This window comes from Ischnura elegans, chromosome 12, assembly GCF_921293095.1.
Source record: "Ischnura elegans chromosome 12, ioIscEleg1.1, whole genome shotgun sequence".
Taxonomy (NCBI): Eukaryota; Metazoa; Arthropoda; class Insecta; order Odonata; family Coenagrionidae; genus Ischnura; species Ischnura elegans.
The window spans coordinates 92,612,170-92,638,021 of record NC_060257.1 but is presented as its reverse complement, the minus strand read 5'-3'; the positions used below and the strand labels follow the sequence as shown (position 1 = coordinate 92,638,021).

At 38.0% G+C, this 25,852-nt stretch overlaps 1 protein-coding gene across 8 annotated transcripts in view; it reads right to left on the bottom strand.

Moving 5' to 3' along the window:
- Positions 1-20,287: 20,287 nt before the first annotated feature.
- LOC124169667 (piezo-type mechanosensitive ion channel component) overlaps positions 20,288-25,852 on the bottom strand; it is a 301,915-nt gene continuing 296,350 nt past the window's right edge. For all 8 annotated transcript variants that reach the window (XM_046548327.1, XM_046548320.1, XM_046548321.1 and 5 more), the window contains 4 exons: positions 24,939-25,115; positions 24,413-24,713; positions 22,941-23,061; positions 20,288-21,939 (listed from right to left, as the gene is read on the bottom strand). In XM_046548327.1, the coding sequence (XP_046404283.1) occupies positions 21,604-21,939; positions 22,941-23,061; positions 24,413-24,713; positions 24,939-25,115 (935 nt within the window). In that variant the 3' untranslated portion in view covers positions 20,288-21,603. The remainder of the gene's footprint in view (positions 21,940-22,940; positions 23,062-24,412; positions 24,714-24,938; positions 25,116-25,852) is intronic.

Here is a 25,852-nt window from a genome sequence, read left to right as displayed (position 1 = left end):
CCATTATGATTGCGTTCGTTTTGTATTACGAGGTATCGTTGTGCCCCACCCAGAAAAAATCCTGGATACGGCCTTGCTTGTGCCCCTCCCAGAAAAAATCCTGGATCCGCCCCTGCTGTTATCATTTCGTGTACGCACAACAGTCTCTAAGATTACCCCAAAGCCTCGCCACTGATTCATACGGCTCATTTATATATAATTACCGAGACACTGTATTTTATTACCATTAGTGAAATCCTTCGGATGTTCCACCTTTCAAGGATCACTGTAACTGTGGACTTTTCGGATTACAATGCGGTTTTTGAAACCTTGTCGGAGCAACTGAGAATCTCAAGGAAATATTCGCGTAGGATCCACCGGAACTGCATGAGGCGGAACTAGGACTTTTATCAGGGGAGGTAAAGATGAGCTTTCTGCCCCCCCCCCCCCCGCCCCCCCCCCCCCGATCCCCCCATGCTCCCTCACTGAAATATAATACCTGCGTTAGCTATTTCTTTAGATGCAGTATTTGAAATTCCTCATAATTATATGTTTGCTATTATGAATATATTTCGTTATTAAATTGTTAGTTAGCCATTATTTTCAAACAATTTAATTACAAAAATGAAATGGCTTTTCTGAATAGACTATTCTAATTTTGCAGACCTCTGAAATCTGCCCCCCGGGGGCACGTGCCCCCTCTACGCTGCTCTCGTTTCGTGTCTGCGTAGGACAATGCACTCAACGCCTATTCATTAAAGTTCCCAAAGATTTATCGCCACGCCAACGTAATAGTACCACGAAGGAAAAATAAGGCAGCACATATAAGAATCCCTAGAAGTTTTAATTCGTTTTTAATCGGTGTTAATAATTATCTAGTCATTTAATGTATCCAATTGAAGTGTGGAGCGAATTTTTGTTATCTATTTAATGCCCTCACATAACTTTTTTCCACGGGTCATGTGAGAGTGAGGAAAAAGGAATTTTCGTCCTTTTTGGTACTTTAAATACCAAAATTAAATATTTACTGTGAGCATTAACACTAAGTAAATACATGAAAAATATTAATGTCTTAGACATTTTCTCTGTATATTGCTAATCGTTGCGATTTTTTTACTGCGTGCATTGAATGTCTGTATTCTTAAGATCAGTGAATTCATTAAGATGAACCAAACGAATCGATCAATCGAATCGATATTGATCGATTCCACATGATTCAGCAATCAAGTCCTCTGGAAATAACGCGTTAGCAAGACAGAGGCGAATCCTGGATTTTTTGTGAGGGTGACACAAGGGTTTGACAGGGTAACGGTCTTCTCATATTTGATATTAAAAGCTACATACAACAATTAATGTACGAAATATAGTTATTATTTTAATAATAGAGTCATTGACATGAAAATATTAATATTTTAAATATGTAATAACGACCGTTGTATTCAATGTTTCCTTTAGACAGATTATATTTTTTTATAATTAACTCGCGATCGCTAGTCGATAAATCAGAACGGATTATTTTCATCTTTGCACGACATGCCCTCCGTCGCATTCACGATTCTCTGACTTTCGCGTCATACCATCTCGCTTAGCTACCTTATGTTTTTATTTTACTAGAGATAAAACTTTTTATACCTGAATCTACGTGCGAAGGACAAAGTGTTCTAGTGTCCTCTGTATTAAACTCTATTACTTATTACACAAACTAAACTACCGCGATGATAACGGGAGGGTATCAAAAATCTTGTCTATTTTTCAAGCGTCTCGGCGGGTGCGATTTAAATCCGCCAATGGTTATCCATTGGCCACTTCCGTCTTTCCTTCCCTCCTTTGCGATCGAATGGATTTTGTTCGACTCGGGGGCGGATGGGAGGAGTTACCACTGCGTCATTAGAATCGCGAGTCATCCTCAGATGTCTTCAAAACTCCTTTTGACCGGCACGGAACAAGGACCTCGTTCGCTCTGCGCTCGCATTGTTTGTTGTTGTCCTTTGCGTATGGGGGGCGTGGTCCAACAGCATTGCCAAAGCGACGTCGATTCGGGGCTTGGAAAATTTTCAGCTTGTGCGAGGTAAAAATTGTACTGGAACTGTACATTTACGGAGCGCCATCTGTTAACGTAGAAAGATGGTAGTCACCTACCTGCAGAGCACCACCGCAGCTAACACTATGAGTGAACGTCGTCCACGTAGCAAAACACGTCCAGCAGACCCTTATAGAATTCCGTCCACATTCAACAGGACGTACCAAAATTCCGGAAAGGCAGATCACACGACACATCACTAAACACGACAGGCAGTGAATATCCTGGCACGCAGTGCACACGAAACAATTCATCCACAGTCTGAATCAAATTATTATAGACACGGAAGAAAGCAGTGGAGACGAAAACTCGAAAAATATAAAAATCGATATCACGCGCAAGACCTCGGAGTCGATATAATGAGCGAAATCGCGGACAAGACCTCAAGAACAACAGATCAGCGGGCGCGTCGAATACTTGAAGCGATGGCCAGTACCACAGCCGCCGGCCCACGGAGTGCCGGTAGAAGCAACAGGTGTAGCGCGCATGCGCAGAAGACCTTAGCGAAGCGACAGAGGCTCAAGCGGCGTTCAAAGCACGTAAACGCCGAGACTGAGAAGTCGCGGAGTCAATTTTCATTTCTTCGGCATTACCTAGATTAAAATGTGTTTATTTTTAATACCAGGAGTAAACATTCTATTCTTACTCTTTCATCCACCCTTGAAAATGTCCGAGAAAAAGCATCGGAGGCGGCGGGATCAAGTCCTAGCCTGCCAAACAGTTGGTTTCGGGTTCGAGTCCCGCCTGGGCATAAGTGTTTATGAGTGTGTTATCCAAATAATTGTAATTGGGGGAACCTGTGATCTTTGCAGAAATTATTTGTATTAATTCCTTCAGTAATGTCAGCGCTTTAAATGGAAAATTCTGGCATTAATATAACCTTTTCCCAAGCGCCAGCAATAATGCCACCGAAAAAAAAAAAAATATATATATATATATATATATATATATATATATATATATATATATATATATTGTAATAGATCACGGGTCTATTATAATAATATCGTGGAAGTTCTGCGGCGCGCGTTCGCGATAAAGGTATCTAAATACTGGGGATGGATTGACCTCAGTGCAGAGCACAGCACAAGATAGAAACGACCTCTTACAGAAAGATCGGGTTTACACATTTATTCTCGGAATTGACCATACAGAAAGACAAAAAAATCAAAGAAATACCCTTTCTCAATCCTAATGAGGGATGAATGACTCGACTTCTATGGCGACACATAAATGAAAAATGAATTGAGAAGACAAAAAAAAACACTACCCCACCAAAATTACTTACCCTAGTAGCACAAAAAGGATTATATCTGTATATTTTTAAGATTTCGAAATACATCCGTATACATATTTGCAAATCTGTATATCATACATATTTTATACATGTCTGATGATCCATGGTTACACCATAAGGATATTAATTGTATATTTTAAAGATTCTGGTATACATCATATACAGATACACATATCTGTATTATATATATATTTATCATATATTTTAAAATCTCTGCTTCTCTTTCAAACATCCCCACACAGCACAAGAACTCGCGTACATAATGTATTTACCAAGGAAATTGATGTATACTATACATAATGTATTTTGTAACGTATTATTGCTGTATTACAGCGTTATTATATGTAGGGATTTACATTATGTATATTGGTGTATCCATACCGGCATAAACCTTTGAGTTCATATTAGCGACTAAAAATATTAATGTAACATATAGATGAGTATACTGCCGAGGAAAATTATATTTGTGGATTAATATTCACTCTGAAAACTAATAATTGCCTAGTTGCACATTATCGGTTTTAATGAGTCCACTCATAAGATCATCTTTGAGCGAAGTAGTGATATCCTTGAAACTCCTACGTTGTTTACGAGTGAATTTACGTTACGTTTCACCACTTTATAGGGATTTTTGTGGTGTAAGTTGTTGAAAATTGAAGTTTCTGAGGATAGTGAATTTTCCTTTATTCTTGAATTTCATTCGCTGGGCTTAAGAAACGTGTGTTTGTGAGACATTTTTGTTAAAAACGCCTTTCATGTGTTCAGTACCGGGGTGCGAAGAAAACTCCAGAGTGGACCCAAAGTTTAAGGTTTTAGCTTTCCAAAATATCTTGAGTTGGAGATCAAGTGGATTCGGGCGATCAGAAGAGACAATTTCACCTCCACGAAAAACAGTAAGGTATGTACCCTTTCACGCTGTAATTATTTGGATGTAATTTCTAGCTAGATGTGGCTTGGGGATGTTGATGAATGTCTCCAATACTAAAAGTGGTGGTTTAAAATATTGTAGCGGCAATTCGACTGAAAATTCTTCTATTTTAGTTGTTTTTTGTATTATTTCGTTCAGTAAACGTGTGGTTGAAGGAGTTAGTTGGAATTATAATTCAGCAGCCAAGTTTATGGTATCGAATATTATTTCTTAGCTTGCCCTTTGGTGTGTTATGCGTCTGAAACTCAGTACTCAGTTAAAAATACTTATTTAACTTAGATTTGAAAAGCTGTTTGAATTATTTACGCCCTAAGTTATATACTAAGGTATTTTTGATGAGGCTTCCTGAGTCATTGTATTTTTGGCGTAGTACCGTATATTACGGGGGAAAGCACATACCTTTTAAGGTATTCATGCTTTCGAATTAATTTGAGCTTATGTATCATTTCGCAAGACCAGTGATACTCAATTAATAAGTTGCATGGAAAGCAATGCTGAGACATTCATTGAGTCTCGTCAGAAACTTCTATACTATTAGTGTGTATGAACCGCCGTGAATGGAAATATGCGTTTTTCTCTTACAATCGTGAGTGGTGCAATGAACCGGAATTTAACTGTGTCCGGCTTTTATCAGCTCAAATTATCTTATGCTTATATCTAGTTTTTTATAAAAAAATCATTGAGGTATATAGTTATCTCCTGTATTTACCAGCCAAGTCATTAGATATATTTCTCATTCAGAAATGCCTTAAATTGAAAATGAAATGACTAAGTAATTTACTTGGTATTTTCTTATTTATTAATTTTAGGTGTGTGAGCTGCACTTCACATCGATTGATATCAGAAAAGAATCTGTGGCCTTGCACGAGAAGATGGGGAGATAATTCGTGTTGAATTAAAGGTGCCGAGACTGGAGGAAGGTGCCATTTCTTCAGTTACCAAACTATCATTCAGAAGACTGAAAGACAGTGGTATTATAGTGACGTATAGAACTATGGTGGATGTGGATTTTTTTTAAGTGGATGATGTGACAATAGACATTCCTTGGAGAAACTGTTGAAGATAGTATGGCTTCTGTCAATGCACTTAAAAATAATTTTTGTTCAAAGAGAATGACAGTTTTTGTTTCAGCAAAGTATTTCATGGTAACAAGAGAGGATTGCAGCTATTATTGTGATTGAATAATGAAAATAAAAAATATGTATTTTAATTGTTTTTTTCTTTCCTGCCACTAAAATTCATTATGGTGATGTCCTCATGCATGCTAAGAGCTGAGATGTGATTTAAGAGATATCATATTCTTTATACATATTTTTATGCTGGTGGTTTGGCAGGACTTTCAAATTTTTATTAGATTGATACATCTACTGAAGTGACATTGAAACTTTTGCTCATCCCATACAATATTTCAAATACATATCCGCCTGGGACTGGTACGTTTTAGTAGCTGAGGTTGGACTAGTAGTTGAGGTTTGGATTGATCTTTGCTTTTGCTGGCATAGTGGAAGTACAATCCTTTCAGACATATTTAGTTGAAAATATTATTTTTCTCGCGAATTTTACATTGTCAATAGTTCTTTGTGGCAAGTATAGTCTCTCTCTATTATCTCGTAGGTATATGGAGGGTTAATATATATTATCTTATTATATTATGGATTATATTTTGAATATATATTATGGAGGGTTATATTATGTCGCATATTTAATCTGTATAAAATCCATATTATTGCAGCAGATATAATACGTATAATATCTAGATATTATATGCGTGGTAGAGGACATTTGCATGGATTTTATACAGATATAATCTGTATACAGTGTATACAATGATACGTATTATATCTAGATATAATCCTTTTTGTGCTACTAGGGTAATTCTAATACAAAGAAATCAATAGGATGAATGGATGAATGATGAATTTACAAATGCCAAAGAATGTACAAGCTCCTCGTCCAGTTGTGCGAAATGTCCAGCACAATCGCTTTGAATATGCAAACCTCGTGGACGGGAGATTAGTGATACAACTTTTTTATAGAACGTTGAAAAACTTGGCATAGGGTTTCGTGATATTGTTCCACAAATCACTATTTCGAGTGAACAGCACTCGGGGTCTCTTCTTGGGGAATTATGTTGGATCGAGCAAGGAGAGTGGATAATGCACTATCCGGGGACAGTGGCGGATACAGAAAAAACTCGAGGGGGGGCGCAACATATCTTGAGTTGTCTTTACTTTTATCGTAATAAAAGATGATCAAGTCCCAGGCAAATTATATGAAAATTAAATTTCAAGTGATTATAAACATGTAAAAGACAATGCCACCTTATGATATAAAAAAGTTACAATTGTGGTTTTGCAATGTTCAGCAATACAAGCGGACCCGCAAGGGGGGGGGCGCCCCCTGTCTGTATCCGCCACTGTCCGGGGAGAGGGGTTAAGTTGAGTATTTTACCGCGTCAATGGTGTGGTTCTCTGTTGAATCACCGCTTCGGCCGTTGTGAGCCCAACAGGCCTCTCTCTGCCTGCGGCTTCGAAGAACAGCGGATGGTGATTCCCACGATGAATCGCGTACCTCGATGAAAACTCGCCTCTCGTTCTCGCTCGCTGTGCGCTGGCCTTGACTAGACTAGCCTAGCGGAAGATCTCCGCTCCTCGTGAGCACCCGTTATATACCGGCGTTCTAGTGACATACAAAAAAATGACACTCGAAAACCCTAGTATTTGATGGGGACGCCGCTCTAGCAGTGCTGTGCCCGCTTATTTTAAATGAGCAATGGCTCAGACCAAGGACCGACCGCGATGAAAATAATGGAAAAAAACGACGGTGCAGGTCGTACCGTCACATATATATATATATATAACGTAAAAAACCCTAGGATGGGCAGTATCACAGAACACACTAGATAAAGATTAAAAACTCACATTAATAACTGAATTTTCGGTGGCATTACCACCTTCCTCGGAGTTAGTTAAAAGACTGTAGGTAAAGGGTAAAGGATAGCAGAGGGAAGGGGAAATAGAGGGAAGGTAGGGTCCAAAGAGGGGGGAAAAGAGTGAGCTGAGGCAATTAAGGGATTATCGGTGGATGTTTAAGCCGGGAGGAAGAAATGCTTTGAATAGGCATATGTAAGTTAAGTCAATGGAATTAAGTTTGAGTGGGTGGTCTGTGGGGGGAAAGGGAGGCCAAAACTGTTACATTGTAGCAATCATTGAATTGACGCCGATGAGTGGCCGCATGTTTCGCCACCGGGAGGGACGCAAAGTGAGAGGAAGTGCACGATGCCCTGTGGTTATTGATTCTAAGGTTAAGGGGAGTTGAGGATTTGCCTATATAAAAGGAGGGACAGTGTTTGCATTGAATTAGGTAAACTATACATTCTTGGAAGTACAGGAGGCCGCAGGGGGTGGTGGTAAACAGGAGACGAGATGACCAGGGATAGGAGGAGGAAAAAAATTGGGCAGGTCTTGCATCTAGGACGACCGCAGGGCGAAGGTGTACTATTGGGAGTAGTGGGTGACTTCTGTAAGGGGTTCGTTGAGCGGAATAAATTTGAAAGGTTTGCAGGTCGTCTGAATGTGACAGTAGGAGGTTTGGAAATGAGATTGGCTGTCTACTTATTGTTTAGGATATTTATTGACTTCGATAGGCATTGCGAAGTTTTAAGATCAGAAAATTTTTTAGTATGTGTGTGTGTGTGTGTTTTTATTATTATTATTATTATTATTATTATTTGAGTTTATGCACTTTCTCAGCTGATTAAAACCAGCTGGAAATATTCACCTATCCCAAGGTCAATTTTGGATTAGGCTCGGATGCTAAGGAAGAGAATTCACCCTATCCTACACTGTCCGATCATGCCCGACCTAGGAATCTTCTCACGATCTGGCAGGTCTGTAGTAAAACAGCTTTTTGCCCTAGGTTAATCAGTTGTTTTTTTATTCCCAGGTCTTCGACTTCTTTTTTGAATCTTTTAGACAAGACTCCCTCCGCAGAGATTATCAGTGGGTGTATACTGACGTCTTTCAACTTCCAAATATTTTTTATTTCACCGGCCAAATTCTGATATTTTTGTGTTTTCTCTCTTTCCGTAGACTCAACATTGTGATTTAGTGGCAGTGCTACATCGACTATGTTTGCTCTTTGCTGTAATTTGTGGATCAATAAAATATCAGGCCTATTGTAATCTATGGTTTTATCTGTAAGCATCGGTCTATCCCAGTATAAAATGTGTGTATCTGTCTCTAGTACGGCGGGTGGATGGTATTTGTAATATGGTGGAGTATTTGCTCATCCCTTGAGAATTCCAGTTTAGGGTCACCAGTTTTTCAGTTCTATTTATCCAAGGACCTACCCAGAGGCCTTTACTTCTATGTGTCCCTATTGAAAATTTCTTATAAGTCTTACAGAAATTCTTATAAGAATTCTGTAAGACTTATAGGATTCTATAAGTCTTACAGAATTCTTATAGGATTCTATAAGTCTTATAGAAATTCTTATAGGATTGTATAAGTCTTACAAAATTTTTTATAAGAAATCTGCATTTCTTATAGAATTCTACAATAATCCCTATTGGAAATTTCTTATAAGAAAATTTCTTATCAGAAATTGGGCATTTTTCTTATAAGAAAATTTCTTAAAAGAATTCTTCTTATAAGAAAATTTGTTATAAGAATTCTTCTTATAAGAAAATTTCTTATAAGAATTTTTCTATAAGAAAATTTCTTATCAGAAATTGGGCATTTTTCTTATAAGAATTTTTCTTATAAGAAAATTTCTTATCAAAAGTATCAATTACAAAATGTTATTTATTAGGAATTTTCTCATGGAAATATTTATTATAATTATCATATCATCATGCTTAAAACACTTGTGCAAACTTCTATAAAAAGCTACATGAGATTTACATCCCTCCTGAGAGTACAAAGTTAGCATTATACCTAATTTTTTCCAAATGAAGGCGCCTATATCTGGTACACAGCAAACCTAATGATTTCCCATGTACCAAATGTAATGTCTTTAGTGTGCATCAAGCAAGGACATTCAAGTTCTGTAAAGTTCACCTGACTGGCCAGACAATGCGAGATACCATAGAGCAGTGGCGGCTCGTGAGTCAAATGCTAGGGGGGGCGCGAGTCACTCCACCGGGGGGTCATAATTTTTTAATATTTCGTGTATTTTATTAAGTTTTTACGGCAATCTAGGAATTAAATTTTGTGATGCCATATGTTCCGTTTTTTTCAACAAAAATACCTAGTTTTCCAAATATAGCTTGATTAATAAATACTTAATGCAGAAGACTCTCGGTCATACGGATCGGCTTAGTCCGGACTCTCGATTATACTGATCAATGATCTTGAAGGATAAAAATATATTTGCTGCGATGTTTTGCAAATACAAACGAAAATATGTAACTTTCGGTTTTAGCGCCTACATTCTTTGTGCGAATATGCCCGCAATTCACTTCTGTTGTTCGTTTTGCAATCATAATGCGTTATTTGTCAAATCTATACAATATTTGCAATGATTTATGTAGCAATGACACTTGTAACACCTGAGGAGGGAGGGGAGTGTCACTGACTTCCACTAGGCAACAAACACTACTAGAAAGCACGCGCTTTGCTATGGCAGATGTAAACTTTGATTGAGGTGTTCGCGTTGCTTCTTGAATACAATACGATTTAAAATCAAAAATTAAACACACAATTTTAACAAAATCTGAAATACTCACATTCCTTTAGTTATATTGCAGAAGTCCATCCTTCTTTCCTTTTGTCCAGCAAAGTGATCAATTACACGTTCGTTGAAACCAGCGCCGGACAACAATTTCTTTCCGATTGAACACATGGAAAAGGTACTAGTCTATAATAAACAAGGGACTTAATAAACAAGGGACGACACAAAATAAGCCGACGAAAAATACGATCAAAAAGAACAAGGTGGCTGGACACAGAATTGGGACAATTTTTCCCTATATTTCCCTAAATCAAAAACGAGCACTGTTGATTAATTAAAATTGTCTTCTTGAATGTACACACAGCACTAAGAAACTTCTTAATCGGCAATTACACACAGTTAACTCCTCGAAAATGATGTCTGAACTCATTTCACTCCGTTCTTTCCGAGTCTTGCCGTTACTATCATACTATAAGGACGACTCAAGGGAGATAGAAGTCGAGGTCCACCAATGCTGATTCAGCTGAGGGACGAATTTAAGGTCAGCAAAGGCATTCAAGCAAACAGAAGACGTCACGGACCATCTCCTTGAGTCTAAGATTCATATGTGGTAAACACACGAAACGCCAACGGGTCGCACTTGGAATAACCATGTCTTCGAAATAATTGCCATGATATAATAGAAAATAAATTCTAGATCGTAAAAGAAGACGACTCTGAGCCACATATGGGAGCTGTAAGTATCTCCGCACCATGATATGAACTCTTCGAAGCCACTTAAATCAGATCCAAGTGGACATTTTCCGTCAGACAGCTACCGCTCTGCCGCTGAGGAATTAGGTGAACATGAACTAATAGAACAAGGACGGCTAGAAAAATGATGAATCTACACACAAAAGGTGCATTGTACGCGGCACTTTTTGGCATTCATTGAATGACTCTATTTAAAGTCACGTTTTACGGGTTAAATCATGTTCAATCCTTCACCCTATCACGCACGCACCTATTTCTTAAATTATAAATCAGTGGGGAATGTTAACTGATTTTTCCCAATACTGCAGGCCTTTTGATAAATTCGTCTGAAAAATAGGTTCCGCATTTCTAATCATCGGGAAGATATGAATACATTGTTAAGGCCTAAATATTATAATATTAGTTTCCCCAAGGTTCTTGAAATTCGTAATCATAACAAAACTGTGGCAAATACTCGAGAATAGTTTTCCTTCGTCAATACGGCCTTTAACTGGTTGGATTTTATGTGTTCCGGAATTCAAACACACAAAAACGCAAGCATAATGAGATAATTTATTTTCTGTAGCAATACCTACCACTAATTAAAAATTAAAATCGTATAGCTACACCCAGTACAGTGACCATTCTGATTCCGTAGGTCCCTTTTCTGTGGCAGCACCAAGTAGACGCCAGATTATACGCCCGCCGGCCTGCGCAGCGATGTCAACTCACACGTCGCTCTGCGCATTCTCGGACGACGTCCCAAGACTTCCATAAGACACAACGTTAGACGCGTCATAGCACCAGCGGCCCCCACCACTACCACTCTCCATATAACTGCATGGGGATGGATTGGGACGTTCTGGCCAGCGCCCCACGGCTACAAATACGAACTTCTCGCGCTATTTCTTTTCGTGTTTTTCCTACACTTTCGATGTATGCGACTGAAAAAACAATCTAATTAATTAGATGTATAATTATAAATAATGGATATTAATTTTTTTTTACTTTTTAAAATATTTGGGAGGGGCGGCGTCCGAGAGTCCTTATGGGCAAGCCGCCACTGCCATAGAGGTCCTTCAGGTCATGGGTTCTGCATAGGGTTAACGCCCCCCACATTTTAAAACTAAAAAACTAAAAGCAATGAAACCAACGATATCCTGGAATGATGGACTGATAATAGAATATGGCTTTGGCAATCACTACGCAATGAAATATAAAGGAATTGCAATATGGAATGATTTAACCTGGAAAATTGAAGAAGCAAATGAAATAAAATTCAAGTTCGACTTGGGATACTTCAAGAAATTATTTGGGAAGGAAAAGGAAAAATTGATAAATCGAATACATAGGAGAAATGCTTATTTAAGATACCAGAGAGAATGACCTCTACATGCAGATTTGGATAGATAATGAAAGAAATAAATAAAGTAAAATGGAATTTGATGCCATTTGGAGAAAAGGATAGGTAGAATATGGCTAACAATTAGTGCAAGATTTAGGGAAATTAATAGGAATCCCAGAAACACTGATTGAGAATAATAGTTGATGTATTTTCCATAAAATAATAATTGTGCAGATGTTATTTAGGTTTACTCATACAAATTCATTCTCTCCAGAGACGACTAAATCACTCACTTTGTCCATTGAAACACTGTTTTCATTAAAACTTCCACTTATATTAGATATGTCACAATCTGAAAAATATACAAGTTTATCTGAATTAATGATTAAAAGTTTTAAATTCCACGAAACTGTCTGTTTAAGGTAACATGATTTTAGGAATGCCAGTTTTGTAAGACTTACCAAATGAGGTCAATGCCTTATTTTTGTTAGAAGCACACGACTTATTTCATTAAACAGGTCACACAAAAACATGGTGAATGATTAACATATAGAAGCAATACCTAGCAACCTAACAACCAAACAAGGTTTCCATGGCAACCGTATCCTGCAATGTATGCAATCGTAGTATACATCGTGCTTATTCATGGCCCATATCAAACTTCCATCGGTTAAGTTATCTATAGACTCGAAACAGACAGATTTTATAAGTGTACAATTTTTCGTGTGCTCTTAGGGATATATATTAACAAGTCTCATAAGAAGAAGCCTCAACTTCTTGGAACCATTTATGTCAAATACCATGCTGAAAACGCCAATAAATTAGCAGAACATTACTTAACAAAGGTTATACATTATTTCCAAAAAAATCTTATAAGAATTTCTTAAATAATTATAAATTGCCAACATAAGTTATGGTGACTTAAATGCATGCCGGATAAAAACCTGAAAGTTATGTGACCTGCGCAACATTCTTATAGAATGCTATAAGAAATGCAAAGTTCCTATAAGAATTTCTGTAAGACTTATAGAATCCTATAAGAATTTCTGTAAGACTTATAGAATCCTATAAGAATTCTGTAAGACTTATAGAATCCTATCAGAATTCTGTAAGACTTATAAGAAATTTCCAATAGGGATGCTGCGCGGGTCGCATACCTTTTAGGTTTTTATCCAGCAGGCGTGTCACCATAACTTATGTTGGCAATTGATAATTATTTAAGGAATTCTACATAAGATAATTTTTTGAAAGTATGTATAACTCTTTTTTAAGTAATGTTCTGCTAATTTCCTGGTTTTTTCAGCATGGTATTTGACATAAATGGTTCCAAGAAGCGGAGGCTTCTTTAATGCGACTTGTTAGTATATATAGCTGAGGGCACATGAAAAATTGTAGACTTATAAGATCTCTCTGTTTCGAGACTACAGATTACTGGAGCGATGGAAGTTCGATATGGGCAATGAATAACCACGATGTATACTACGATTGCATACCTTGCAGGATACTGTTCACATGGTTCCCTAGCAACCTAACAACCAAAACTTGTTTGGTTGTTAGGTTGCTAGGGATTGCTTTTATATGTTAATCATTCACTATGTGTTTGTGATAGCAGTTTAATAAAATAAGTCGTGTGCTTCTAACCAAAATAAGGCATTGACCTCATTTGGTAAGTATTAAAAAACTGGCATCCCTAAAATTATGTTACCTTAAACAGATAGTTTCGTTGAATTTTAAACTTTTCATCATTAATTTAGATAGACATGTATATTTTTCAGATTGTGGCATATCTAACATAAGCGGAAGTTTTAATGAAAACAGTGTTTTAATGGACAAAGTGAGTGATTTAGTCGTCTCTGAAGAGAATGAGAATGAATTTGTATGAGTATGCCAACATCTGCACAGTTATTATTTTATGGAAAATACATTAACTATTATTCTCAGTCAGTGTTTCTGTGATTCCTATTAATTTCCCTAAATCTTGCACTTATTGTTAGCCATATTCTACGTTTCCTTTTCTCCAAAATGGCATCAAATTCCATTTTGCTTTGCTTATTTCTTTCATTATCTATCCAAATCTGTATGTAGAGGTCTCATTCTCTCTGGTATCTTAAATAAACATTGCTCATATGCATTTTATTTATCAAATTTTACTCTTCCTTCCCATATAATTTCTTGAAGTACCTATCTCCAGTTGAACTTGAATTTTATTTCATTTGCTTCTTCAATTTTCCAGGTTAAATCATATTCCATATTGCAATTCCTGTATCTTTCATTGCGTAATGATTGCCAAAGTTGTATTCAATTATCAGTCCATCATTCTAGGCTATCGTTGGTTTCATTGATTTTAGTTTCTTTTAGCATGTGGGGACATTAACCCTATACAGAACCCATGCCCTGAAAGACCTCTATGGTATCTCGCCTTGTCTGGCCAGCCAGGTGAACTTTACAGAGCTTCAATGTCCTTTTTGATGTACACTGATGATAGACATCTACATTTGGTTCATGGGAAATCATTAGGTTTGCTGTATAAGATATAGGCATCTACATTTGGATTGAATTAGGTATATAATATAATATTGGATTGAATGCTAACTTTGCACTCTCAGTAGGGATGTAAATCTTATGTAGCTTTTTATAGAAGTTTGCGCAAGTGTTTTAAGCATGTTGATATGATATTTATAATAAATATTTCCATCAGAAAATTTGTTATAAATAACATTTTGTAACTGATAGTTAGAAGAAATTTTCTTATAAGAAAAATTCTTATAATAAATATTCTTATAAGAAATATAAGAAATATGCCCAATTTCTGATAAGAAATTTTCTTATAGAAAAATTCTTATAAGAAATTTTCTTATAAGAAAAATGCCCAATTTCTGATAAGAAATTTTCTTATAGAAAAATTCTTATAAGAAATTTTCTTATAAGAAATATGTCCAATTTCTGATAAGAAATTTTCTTATAAGAAATTTCCAATAGGGGTGTTCAGCTCCGCTCCTGAAACTTCAGCATATTTTTTAAATGTAGGAATGACTAATTCAAAATCCTCTTCGTTTGTGACGAAGATGTTGACGTCGTCAGCGTAAGCGGCCAATACAACTCTCCTATCATAAGCTCCTGGCATGGATAACCCAGTGAGGGTGTTTAAAGCAAGTCTTATAAATGGCTCTGTAGATATGGCATACAGCATTCCGGACAATGGGCAACCTTGACGAATTCCTTTTTTAAAGGAGCTCCTATAGCTCCTCTATAGAAAGGGGCTGTTAGAGTATTGTGAACTCGTACCATGCGCGACGACTTGTTGTAAATGGTTCTTATGCATCCTATGAAGTCATTTCCAAGAGACATTTTCTCCATTACATGGAAAAGGTATCACGTCGAAAGCTTTTGCTTGATCCAACGACAAAATCGCTAGCGGCTTTTTGGAGTCATTGCACCATGCCATTATATCCCTGATGAGTGAGATAGTGTCAAAAATGGATCTTCCAGGCACACAGTAGCTCTGCTCGGGAGATATTATCTATTTAATCACTGCTGATAATCTGGATGCTAGTACTTTGGCTACAATCTTGTAATCCACACTAGTCAATGACAGTGGTCTCCAGTTTTTTAGCTCAATAAGAGGGTCCCCTGACTTTCTCATTAAAGAAATAACGGATGTCGCAGTGCTTCTTGGTAGGTACCCTTTTACAAATGATTCCTTTGCCATCAAAGTAAAAAATGGAGCTAATTCAGTCGAAAAGGCTAGATAAAATTCAACCGTGAGACCATCAAAACCAGGTGCCTTTCGTTTACTTAGACTTTTCAGAGCTTCAGTGAACTCTTCCTCACAAAACACTTCATTTAAGAAGTCTTTGTCAATATCACTTAGGACTGATAAATTATCCAACATTTCCCTAGAAATAGGAATTGATTGCACTCTGCATTCATGTTGATCGGCAAAATATTTGCGAGTCACTTTGCATAACTCTCTATAAGCTCTGAGATTTTACGGCCATTCATCCTCAACTCCATAAGTGGTTTCGGTCTGCGCCACGTGGCCCATCTTGCCAGATGATTTGCTGAAGGAGCATCATTTTCTATGAGGGAGTTCCAGCCCATTGTGGCCATTATCTTTTCTCCCTGAAGTTGATATCTGTTTCTTGCAGCAGAACGATTTTCAGTCGTATACGATTTTTGATGAAGGACGACGTAGTCTCTTATAGCCCTTTTTATTAGCTCCCATTCTGAGCTAATGTTCAGACTCGACATTGATTCTGAAGCCAAGCATTTTAATACTATTTTCATTTTCTGTACGAAACTTTCATTAGATAAGAGATGGTTAGGAAACCGCCAATATGGAGGTGTGATTGACTGTCCACTCGACTTGATGCGCATTATGACCGCTTTATGATCTGAGAAAGAATCAATCAGATTTACACTGTGGATATTTCTGATGGAGTGGCATGAGGAATATATTCTATCTAATCTTGAGGAAGACCTCGGAGAAAAGAATGTATGGCCTGAGCTGTCATTTTTCATCTCTGTTCACACGTCAACTAAACTGGAGTGATCAATTAGTTGTCTTAATTCAGCCGCAAGACGTGCATTTCTTTCAACCTTGCCAGATCTATCCACGCTTGGGTTTAGGGTTGTGTTAAAATCACCTGCTAATATTAATGTCATATTAGCTCATGGTGACTGCTGAAGAGAGAGAGCAGTTAGGTGTTTTCTAACAGCTTCTGTTACATCCAGCGAGGTGTCTGCGTCGATTGGCCCATAGAAATTTATTATACAAAGCGGTTCATGATTAAAAGAAAACGCCGCTTCTTGGGCATGCCCCGGAAAAATAACAGTGTCTGATGTCACAAAATTGACCAATAACGCCTTCACGGCAATGACCGTCCCCGTGCAGGGGGTTCGTGGAGGATTTATGAGTACTTGATAACCCAGTAGTCCGAGGCAAGGTAACGAATCCAAGTTAGTTTCCTGCATCAAGGCTACATCCGGCTCTTGCTCATTTATGAAGGCAATCATTTGCGCCCGTTTTTCTTGGCTTCTCACTGACTTTACGCGTTCAATGTTAGAACAGATATTCTAGAATGTTAAAAACTCTTCCTGGTGGTATATTTATAGATTAAAATAACCATAAAGAAATTACACATTAACATTTGAAAGGTGATTAATAATGCGAGAAATTCGCATTTTAAGCCTCTCAGTGACGTGTGGCCAAATGCTTTCCAGTGTTTCACACAATACATCAAGATCCCTAGTTACGCATTTTGCAAACATCAGTTGCGTGTTTGCATTCCTGTTGTGCGTATCTTCTAAGAACGTGATTACTATTTCTGCAGTCAAAGAAGAAGAAGAATTATCGCTAGTATTGGTTGACATGATAACACTTATCCTTTCTTTACCTGCGTGGTCTAGTTGGTGCGTGGTGCATTTTCCTCCTCTTTCATCCTTGGACATTTTTTTCTTCACTGATAAATCCTCTGTTGAAGGGCGGCGCTTAGGTTTACGAGAGTTTGAACAAAATTCATCAGTGATGGTTTCGGTGTCCGAGTCACACAGTGTCTATCGATAGCTGTGTGCATGAAATACTTCTTGGTAATTCGCTAACAAGGGGGAGGGATGGAGCAGTAGGGGGGGGAGGTTCAGGGTTGACTGCTGCGGACAGCGAGGAGAGAGTCATGGGGTGTGGGGAAGTAGGAGGTGGAGGCGGGTCCGAAGCGGAATTTGACGGACTGGGATCGACTGCAGTCAGTTGAGGCTCAGCACGACTTAAAGTCGAGTCATCGGTATCGCTGGATTGAGAAGGAAGAGGTGGGGTGGGGGCAGGTTGAGCGGTCGATTCACCTTCTGCTGAAGCGTTGAGGGGCTGGGGAGTGGGGGCCAAATCATTCAAATCCTTACTTGGCTCAGAGGTAATATTATTTTCAGTGACGTTGGAGCAATCAACAAGGCCTTCATCAGAGGCATTTTTTAGTTGAGCCTCTTTACAATGCTCTTGCAGGCAAAATCTTGCAGCATGTCCCTCCTCCTTGCACTTGTAGCATTTTGGTTCTTCAAAGGTACGATAAGTTCTCTGAAATGAGCCATTTATGTCCAAAATAACTGAGTCTGGTAGTATTGCATTTTGTCTTCTCATTACTGGTACCGCTCTTCTAAAAGATATAATGTGTTCATATCCATCTCTCTTTGGTCCTATAGTGTATTTTTTCATTTCTCCGCAAACAGTGACTGCTTGCTGAGCAATGCCAATTAGCTCTGCATCAGGTACTTCTGGCGGCACGTTAGATATCACTAATTTTTCCACCCTGGCCACTATCGTTCGAGCTTCAATGAAACGATCTTGCAAAGAAATTCCACCGAACTCATCCATGAATTTATTTAATTTGTCCTCTTTTTTGAAATATATAGCGACTCGATCATGAGAAATATTCGTGCCACCGCCAATTAAATCACCAACTGCATATACATAGTCATGCAAATTGGTATTTGGGATGCACTGAAAAATTATTCCTGTTTTCTTGGAGAGAGTATTAGTCAAAGGTGTGATTTTTCGTGGCGGTAGCGCATAGCTCGATTGAGGACGCTTCGAATGGTTGGATGAAAGCAGAGGATTTGGTTAGGCTGGATAATTGGAAGTCATTGCCAAGTTGGTATTGCCATTGGCAACAGAGGCATAGCTAGTTAGACGACGTGGAGCGCGCTCTGCGCTTGAACGAACATCACGAGAGTGCTCAGTGGCGATGGGGTCAATTTTACATTACCAGCTACTCTTCTGAGAATAGTTGGTTTTTCGGAATAGTCAGAGACAGCTTCATTAGAATTCGCCTTATTTAAATGTTCGAAAGACAACGCACGAGAAAGTGAAAGTGAGGTACTTGGGGATCCTTCCCCAATTTCGCGAGGAGGGGATGGGGATGGAGGGTGGTGGGGAGGGGAAAGCCCCCCCACACGCACCTCCAAGGCCATCGTCGGTGACGCCGACGGCCAAGGGGGTGAGGGTGTAGACCACGTGCGTACAATCAAGACAAAACGGTATTCAACTGACCAAGAAAATAAAAAAAATAAATAAATCAAAAATAGGGGCAAAACTAAATAAAAGTTAACACAAATAAGAAATAGGAAGGCAGGTTAACTAAGTGGTAGTATGGAGAGATCTCACTGCAGGAATCGGCGAAGAAGACCTCTGTAGAAAACACAGACCAGCAACGGCGAGGAGGTCAGCAAAAACACGTCCGCTCTCCGCGAAGTCTAAAGTGTGTGTGTGTGTGTGTGTGTGTGTGCAGCATCAAGTTATCCGTCACTGGGACTTGATCCGTGGAACCTCTGACTCGTAGCATGATACTTTACCCACTGCACCACCGGAACGATTGGGTTATAAAGCAGTCTCAATGCCTAATATGTCGGCTGGGTCCACTGATGTCCTGACGAGAGTAGATTCCATTCTAGGTGAGTCGAGGGCGAAGCATACTTCGGAGAATATGGCGAAGAATTCGTAGCTGCCTTGTCATAATGGACGTGCATGATTATTTCCCCGGTATAAGGGATATATTGCTTTTAAAACTCCCAGTTGTATGAGAGCATTACGAGGGCAACATTTTGGAAGACAAGTAGTTCCTGAACTGGCCGCTCTCAGACGCCAACGAGCTTTGTGTTAATTTTTTCCGCCACTGTACATGATGAAACCTATTACTGTCTGAATGTCCAAATTCATGCTGAACGAAATTGACCGTGTGGTGGGTATAGCAATAAGGCTCAAGTGTCTTCTGATTGACTGATGGTCTTTAGGAGTTCTAGCACTTTTCTTATGTTTTCAAGCAATTTATTACTGGTGTCCGAGTATTGCTAGGGTGAGAGGCAATAATACGATTGAAATTATTGAGAAAGAGGCGGATCTCGAAGGCTTCCTTAAATATGTATGCGTACCCTGCAGCGTTGTGAGTGGCAATGAATTTTTGCATCTCCCAGCGTAATGGCATGGCATTAAAATCACTCACCATCATAGACGTTAATGCCTTCACCATAGACATCACCCAATGAAATGGCCAGTATTACTGAAAGGACTTTGGTGCAGATATGCTGCCCTGAGTCTTAGTATGTCTGGGAGCAGGAACCATGTTGTCACGCCAACAAAGCTTCAGGAAGAAATTGTCTGGGTAAATCGAGTGGAACTTATAGTACAAATCGCAACGTCTGGGTTCAAAGCCTGGTAAACAAAATAGTTTAAAATGTAATTAACCACTAAAATAAGCACAATGCATATAAAAAATAAGAGGCAAGAATGTATTTGAATAATTACACAATACATGTAATGCTGATGTATCAGGGGTGAGAAAACTATAAGTAGTATTTGATATGACCTATCCCAGAGCACTTATCCAGCGTGTACGACAATTTATAAATACATAAATAGCAAATGCAATGAAGCTCAATCTCTTCACATGAAATATAATTAAAACCTACACGGAACTGTTTCTAGTCATGAGTTGTCATGCTGCCGACATGACCACCACCAGTTGAATAAGCTCTTTAGCAACACAATAGGCTTCACCCAAAGTTTCACGCTTTCCATCCCTACCTAAGCTCGGCATTCAACCATGGACCAACTAAAAACTAATAGGGTTTGCAGCCAAAATATAGAATTATTTGCACCCCTGATGCAAATTTCTCCACTTACAAATGTATACAACCCAAAATAATGCATCCACAAATTCAACCATACTACAAACACCTCAAATTTAAAAACAATTTTACCTGAGTATGTTCATTGTAAAAATCCTGATATATAACCAAGTCATCAATTAACACTGAAAAAGTGACTTTTTTTATTTTCTATTTCATAGAGCAGAATGAATGTTTCCAGCTTTATGAAGAGGTATTTTTTAAAAATTCTTGAAAAATCTCATTCATATTTACAAATTGACAGCCTTTTCATGTTCAACATAATTCTAAAGACAATCTTACAATCTTCATAGCCATAGATATCCATAGAGCCAGATTATTTTTCAAATCAGGAAATTATTCTTGCTGAATTGGTGACATTTTCCGTTTCTAAAACATTTCTGAAAACTGACTAGACCAAGTAAGTGATACTATTTAAATTTCGAAATAAACATTAAAAATAATTAAGTAAGTGGCCCCATAAACCAATGGCATAAGTTTCATACAACACAAGGAAATAAATAAATGTAAAAATTTCATTAATAAGCACTATAACATCCTAATTAATTAACACTTAATTCACTGCCAAACAGACTTTGATATTCTGGCTACCCATCACTAGTTGCCTCCAACAGTTATGTCATGCAACACCCTTCTCCTCATGCCCTTAACTTAGGCTTTGATATTTTTTACCAACTCTTTTTTGGTGCTGATGTCCTTTTTTATAAAATTAATTTATCTTCTAAATGCCTTCATGAATCACGAACTGGATCCTACATTATAAAATTCTTTGATTGCAGCCCCACAAGTTTGCATTCTTTGTTATTTTAGAGCAAGCTTCTCAATGCTAACTTCAAGCAAACTGTCACTATCAATTGTGTGTTTGTCCATCTACTTCATGGGATTGAGCATGGCAATTAAGACCTCTCCGGCTGGGCCCTTGGGGCAGTTACTGCCCCGCTGTCTTCCATCAGCCCTAAGGCGGCCGCATCATCCAGATCGTCGTCAACGTCTTCCTCATCATCATCATCCTCCTCGGGCCTGGCCCGCCTCGCTATTCCGCTGTGGCCACCAGAGCCACCCGGGCCCCCTGGGCCGTCTGGGTCTGGCAGGGCCTGTATGGCCTCTCCCTTGGGCCGGGTCCACTTGATGAGCGTCTCCGGAGAGCGGTAGAGGAACACAAGTTTGGCAAAGAGGTCTTCCTCCAGGTCAAGCTCTCCACTCTCACGCACCAGATAGATGTCGAGGCAAAGCTGAGGAAAAATTATAGAGAAAAGATTAAACACGTGATAACCACACAAAATCCACAGATATAAAATAAAACACACATCTGTTTGTCCTTTATGCATTGCTACACCATTCATCAGACTACCATGAAAGTTGACGCATTTTAGTATTATATTACGGAGAAGGTTAATACATTGTCTATCCAATTATTAATAACTGATCTTAGCCAACTAAGGTCCCTCCCTTTTTTTCATATGGTAAACACTGGTGTCAGGGAAGCTTTTTCATTCTTAGTTTCTTTTTTAAATTACTTTCACTCAAAATAATCAGGTAGGATTGGTAAATTTAGAGAGGTTGAAAATGTGTAAACTGTATGAATTTCAATCCAGACAATGAAGTCATAAACTAGGGAGAAAACTTAGGAATAAGTTTATAAATACAATAAGGTAGTCTCGAGGCATGCTTTGCGCTGATGGAAGTAAAAGAAATGAAGCGCCGAAGGGAAAGTTGGGAAAGGAACCAAGTGAGAGGAGCATACATTTACAGAAAAGAAACCTATTTCATACACAATACAATACCCATACTAACATATTTTCGAACAACCAAAGTAAAGAAATTATAATTGTTTACAATACCTCATTCAAGTAGTTGAACCATTTTAATCACGCAGTCAGTGATTTAAAATACTCAAGTATACATCTCCAATAGGTCAACAGTTATAGGCTACGAAATCATCTTACCATGTTTTTTTATGCAATGGAAGGCTTTCGAGATATAAGTACAATTTTTTTCTATTTGATAAAAATTAGGAACTAAAGGTAGAATTGAATTGAAGTAAAGAATATTATTTTTGCTAAAAATCCCAAATACACCTGGACTCATAACTCACGAGTTTTTAGCCTTCTCAACTTAACTCCGTTACATACCTTGGTGTTGGTACAGTTCTCATTCTCACTTTTAATGCACTTCCCAACCACTTCAATACCTCCTTCAACAGAAAGTAAGCCTTACACATGGGTTTACATACCTGTAATATTCTGTCCACGTAGGGCATATCTTCAAACATGATACGTTCAGCTATTCCTGTAAACATTCCTCTGCTAAGTTTGCTTAGCAAAATCACCAAGGAAGTGTAAAGACCAATTATTCTGCAAGAAGAGAAATAGAGGTGAGTTAGAGTAACCAATGAAACAATTGAAACACTTTTATACAGTCATCTAAATACATTCGAAAATGTAAATAATCTGGCAGTCTTTATGATTGAAAATCCAAGCAATGTTTTGGGTATGGAATACCCAAATCATTGATTGGAATAATCTAAGCAGTGGAAGAGTCGCTTCAGAGCCTAGTAGGCTTTTTAAGTTTCTCTCATCATAGATTTATTATTTACTGGAGAGGAATTGTCCAATTTCTTTCACCTTCACCTCTTTATTCTACAATGATTGCCTTTCCTTCCAACAGTTCGTATGCATTATTTATATTTTTGCTTGGAGCCCTGAGTGCGTGCATTGTTCATCTATGATTCTTCATTTCACAAACCTTAGATTCTGCCAGAAGGAAATTTGATCTGGAATTTTCATCCATACTCTCGACAATTTGAGGTAATAGTTCTTCTCATTTACAGACAGCCTCATGCAGATTAAATTCTCCCATTTACTAGTGAGAAATCTTGGATATACCCATTTAATATAATAAAATTTTCCTTTTTACAAATTTACTTTTATCACAACCTGCAACCTCATTTACCACAGCCATATTGTCAAAGCTCATATTCGATGAGACCCCAGCAATCTTAATGCCAAATTGCCTACCGAGTTGAAGGGTTGCTTACTTCACGTATATGGTTTCATACACTGAAAATATCATTACACTGGAACGTGTCTGTACGCAGGCAGTCCAGATGATCAATATTATCATCTACTATATGTAAAAATAAATTTCCATGTATGTATATATGTTTGTCCTTTATGCATTTACACCATTCGCGTGATGCCATATGTCATGTATGCAGTTTTTCAAGATTTTAATATTGACAAGGGTAAACAATTTTGCTTGGTATTACAACCCAGCCTGATGAAAATGTGGCTTAATGAGGCAACCTAGTGCGGTCCGATTCAAGCATGCTGCACACCATGCAAATCAAAGCCATACAAATCAAACTCTGCTTTGGAGCATACTCTGCCGGGAATGTCCTTAAAGAGACTGAATGAGATTCATCCATTTTTAGGTAGACAGACTGATGAAGCAACAACCATTATTGCCTTGGATTTTAAAACTTAATAAATCAGAAAAAGAACCCGAAATATAAAAATCCAATGAGAAAGGGAAATAGACAATGTCTTCATTGTTGATCTTATTCAGTCTCCCGTTGACGTTTGCAGCACTATAAATGAAACAGTGAACATAAAGTTCATTCCACAGCTAAGTAAACCCAAAAATGGATTGCACTAGTGCATATAATCACTGCAAAAAATCTAAAAATAAAAATATAAAACTTACCCGGCACCTGAGAAGAAGCTGAAGATGAAACCCTCGGGGAATGACTTATCATTGAAAGTGTAAACAGTTAGAAAGTCACACTCTCCGCTGGTTTGGTTCACAGCATCGTGAAAAGGGAGGTGAGCAAGCATGGCTGCGTACATGCTGTCTGAACACACTTCGCCCAGTTCCCACCACTCGGTGCTCATTCGCGCCCCTTCCACCACTCCATAACGCAAGTTGAGCGTCAAATCACGAAACTCCGAACCCTTGAGATAACCTTCGCCATCTGGAGGTTGACCCCACCACTCCTTGTAATCCTCTGAAATGATCGAAAAAGAACACAAACCATTATATAATAATCAAACTTTAATCATAAAGAGTAATTTTAATCGGAACTTACAGGCAGTTTCCAAGAATTAATCTGATATTCTACATACCATTGGTTTCAATTCATTTCCTATTGAACAAAATTTTGTTTACCCAAGAGAGCTCATGTCATAAAAAGGAATTTTAAAATGAAAGCAAAAGAGGAAGTTTTGCATACCTGCAGCATTACTTCGCCTCATCAGTTGAGTCACAGGTGTCACAGTTCCCTTATTGGAAACTTTTAAAAACTTTGGAAGCAATGACGTCAAGATTAAAGGGGCAGTTGAATTTCCCTTCAGCATTGCTGCCAGACGGTCCCTCATTGGATTCCTTATACGCATTGGAACCTTTAAAGCTAAAAGACAAAAGGAGAATTTTATTATCAAATGTGACAAACACCTTCAGAGGTATTCTCACCTCTTCAAAGGAGTTTTCTCGGGCTTCCCACCACATCAAAGAGTTTCTATATGACATTTGTGTATTGTATGTAAGACATCAGCTACATGTGTGAGGAAACAACCTCCTACAGAATATTTTATTCAATAAACCATCATTTTCTGTTCACTTACAGTTAGTTTGCTACAGACGAGCCCCAATTTAATTCTCATGTTGATTTATCACATTACATATTCATAAATGCAATGTTTACTGTTTAGCAGACACAATCCACAGAATAGAAATATAATTTGCATTGCATTTACGGGACACATCAAAATAAAGATAAAAAAAGGCAACAATACTTACAAGAAATACAAATATTACACCAAAGTCACAGTTAAACATTCAAGCATCAGACAAATAATAATTCACACTTTTTTATCAGATACCGATGCAAAATTTTCAGTATTCAATCATTATTTTCTGCGATTCAGCTAATGGGTGAATAATGTAATTTATTAATTGCTACTCTTGCACATTGGTTATCCAATTCCAATGTGTTCTCAACATCTAATGAAATAGGTCCTTACAATGCCATCATAAAACTTCAAGAGGATGCTGGAGGAGAGGCATTTGCATGACATGCATGAGTCAAGTAAAACTGTGACATTATTCCAGTGAATCTAATTTTCTCAAGTTAAATTGTCTACATAT